This window comes from Atta cephalotes (assembly GCF_000143395.1).
Source record: "Atta cephalotes unplaced genomic scaffold scaffold00083, whole genome shotgun sequence".
In the NCBI taxonomy this organism is placed as follows: domain Eukaryota; kingdom Metazoa; phylum Arthropoda; class Insecta; order Hymenoptera; family Formicidae; genus Atta; species Atta cephalotes.
In genome coordinates this window covers 143,415-145,799 of record NW_012130147.1, presented here as the reverse complement: position 1 = coordinate 145,799, position 2,385 = coordinate 143,415, and the positions used below count along the sequence as shown (strand labels likewise).

At 30.9% G+C, this 2,385-nt stretch overlaps 1 protein-coding gene across 1 annotated transcript in view; it reads right to left on the bottom strand.

The window, feature by feature from the left end:
• The window catches only part of LOC105624583 (integrin alpha-PS1), an 11,892-nt gene that overhangs the window by 7,412 nt on the left and 2,095 nt on the right, over window positions 1-2,385 (bottom strand). Inside the window, 7 exon segments of the mRNA XM_012205939.1 lie at window positions 52-387; window positions 513-654; window positions 726-869; window positions 997-1,201; window positions 1,414-1,622; window positions 1,729-1,856; window positions 1,946-2,049. Of these exon segments, the coding sequence (XP_012061329.1) occupies window positions 52-387; window positions 513-654; window positions 726-869; window positions 997-1,201; window positions 1,414-1,622; window positions 1,729-1,856; window positions 1,946-2,049 (1,268 nt within the window).

The following is a 2,385-nucleotide window of genomic DNA, read 5'->3' as shown; positions in this document are numbered from 1 at the left end:
TATATATATATATATATATATATATACACTTTTTATACTAGATAGTGTAACTATATGTATAAGAAGAAGAGAATTATGTGTTATATATTACAATTTATCTATATAAAATTATTATTACCATGTGTGATTCGAGTTCAAATCAGCCAAACACCCAATTTTATTAGGATCGATAGGTTCTATTGTATTCTGATATATCCCATCCTTCTTTGCATAACGTATATAAGTAGATATATCGATTATTTTCTTAGAACGGAGAAGTACGACTGCATCGTTCTCATATGCTCCGACAAGGAGATCAGAATATCCATTCTGATCCATGTCGGTTCCGCCGCTTAACGAGTAACCAAATGTTTTCAATGACGTAGGCATATCTTCAGCGTGAATGATCTGTCAAATAATAATAATGTGTAACAAAATGATAAATTGCATTAAATAAGGCATTAGACAAGTTTAAAAAGAAATTAAAATTATATATAGAATAAATTAATGAGCATTATATAAAAAATTATTACCTGAGAAGGTGTTTTAATTATGCCATTCTTGGAACCTAGATAAATATAAACTGTGCCTTTTCCCTCGTATGGAGCGCCAACTGCAATATCTTCATATCCATCCTTGTTTAAATCACCCAAATTTGTCAATGCGAATCCAAACCTATCATCAATTTGTCATTACCATACTTAATATCCATCCAAATAAAACATGATGTAAATTTTATGATAAACCTTGATTCCTCATGACCGACGAGTTTGACAGGCGAACACTTGTCATTGACAGTTCGACATAAATCTAACGTTGTATAAATATAGACAGCTCCACCCTCCGCTTTGTTGAAATAAAACGGTGCCGCCACGATCAAATCAGTTACTCTAAAATATAATAAAAATTAAAGTGTACAAACAAAATGAACAAATAAATAAATTCTTGATAACGTAGTGACACGTAGTATCTTGTAATAATAATTTAAATACGAGTATATATTAAACATTGTCTTACTTATCTCCGTTTATATCTGCCGATGTGATCTCGTATCCATAGCTTGAGGCGAATTGTTCACCATCCAGAACAAGGGCAACGTCCATGTCCGGTTTGAAATCACGTCTAGTGAATAAAACTACTTGGCCTGTACCATTAGAACGGGGTGCACCTGCCGCATATGCTAAATCCTTACCAAAAAAGTTTCCAACGGCTACGGACATTCCTATAACATCAAACATAGATTAAATAAAGGTTGATGTGATATTAGCTTGTTAAAGGAATTACTTATTAAAAGGAATCTAATTCAGTAGCAAACATTATAAAAAGGAAAAATAATTAATTTAATTGCATCAATTTTCGGACAATATTTATAATAAGAATTTATTTTAAATAAAGTTTAGAAAAAAATAATTTATTTTTAATAAAGCTATGTACCGAGATAACTATATTTGTTTACAGGCGAAAAATCTTGCATTGGTGCGTTGTAAACTGTATTGTCTCTAGTTAAAAATTCGTCAGAAATGGTAAATAGATAGAGAGTTCCTCTCCAAGTATGTGGTCCCGGGGTACCAATCACTACACGATCTTCAGCGGTTAATAAACCGCTAGTCCCGGCTTGACAGTAACCAAACTGCTCATGAGCTCTGAAAAATTGAGTTTTACAAGCAACAAGATAGTTAGCTGAAGAAATTTAAGAAAGTGTTGTAAATATGTAGAATATTCAGAAATTAGGCAATTTATTTATATTACTTATTAGTAGGTTTTCCAGAGCATGGTTTTTTTAAATCATCGTATTTTAAATCTTGAGACAGTATGTAACATTGGCCTTGACCCCATTGCGAATCGGCTGTTTTCACAATATGGCGATGTGCGCATACCTGAGAATATACATAAAATCAAAATGAAAATCTGTGTGATATGTATCGTCGATTTGATTGATGATTGTCTACTAATTTTCTTTACTTACCATAACTTTACCTCCTACTCCCTGGCTACGTACAGTAACTCCTAACCATTGATTGTCTTTTATTTCGTCATTACCTGGCGGTACTAAATCATCCGATTCCAAATCTGGAAAAAGTATTGTAATCTTTTCACAAACGTAAAACTATGAAGGAATCATATTAGGGAAATATTATATTTTAAGAATTTATAATTATGAATTTTTTATATATTTTACAAATCTTATTCATAATAATAATAACAGATAAAGATTTATTCGTGTAATATGTAGTTATACTTATATTATATTCTTAAATTAAATATATTTGAAAATTATTAAAATTTGGAAAGAAAATTAATAAAATTAAAAAAATATAATATAAAAATGTGTTTGTGTGTGTGTGTGTGTGTGTGTGTGTGTGTGTGTGTGTGTGTGTGTGTGTGTGTGTGTGTGTGTGTGTGTGT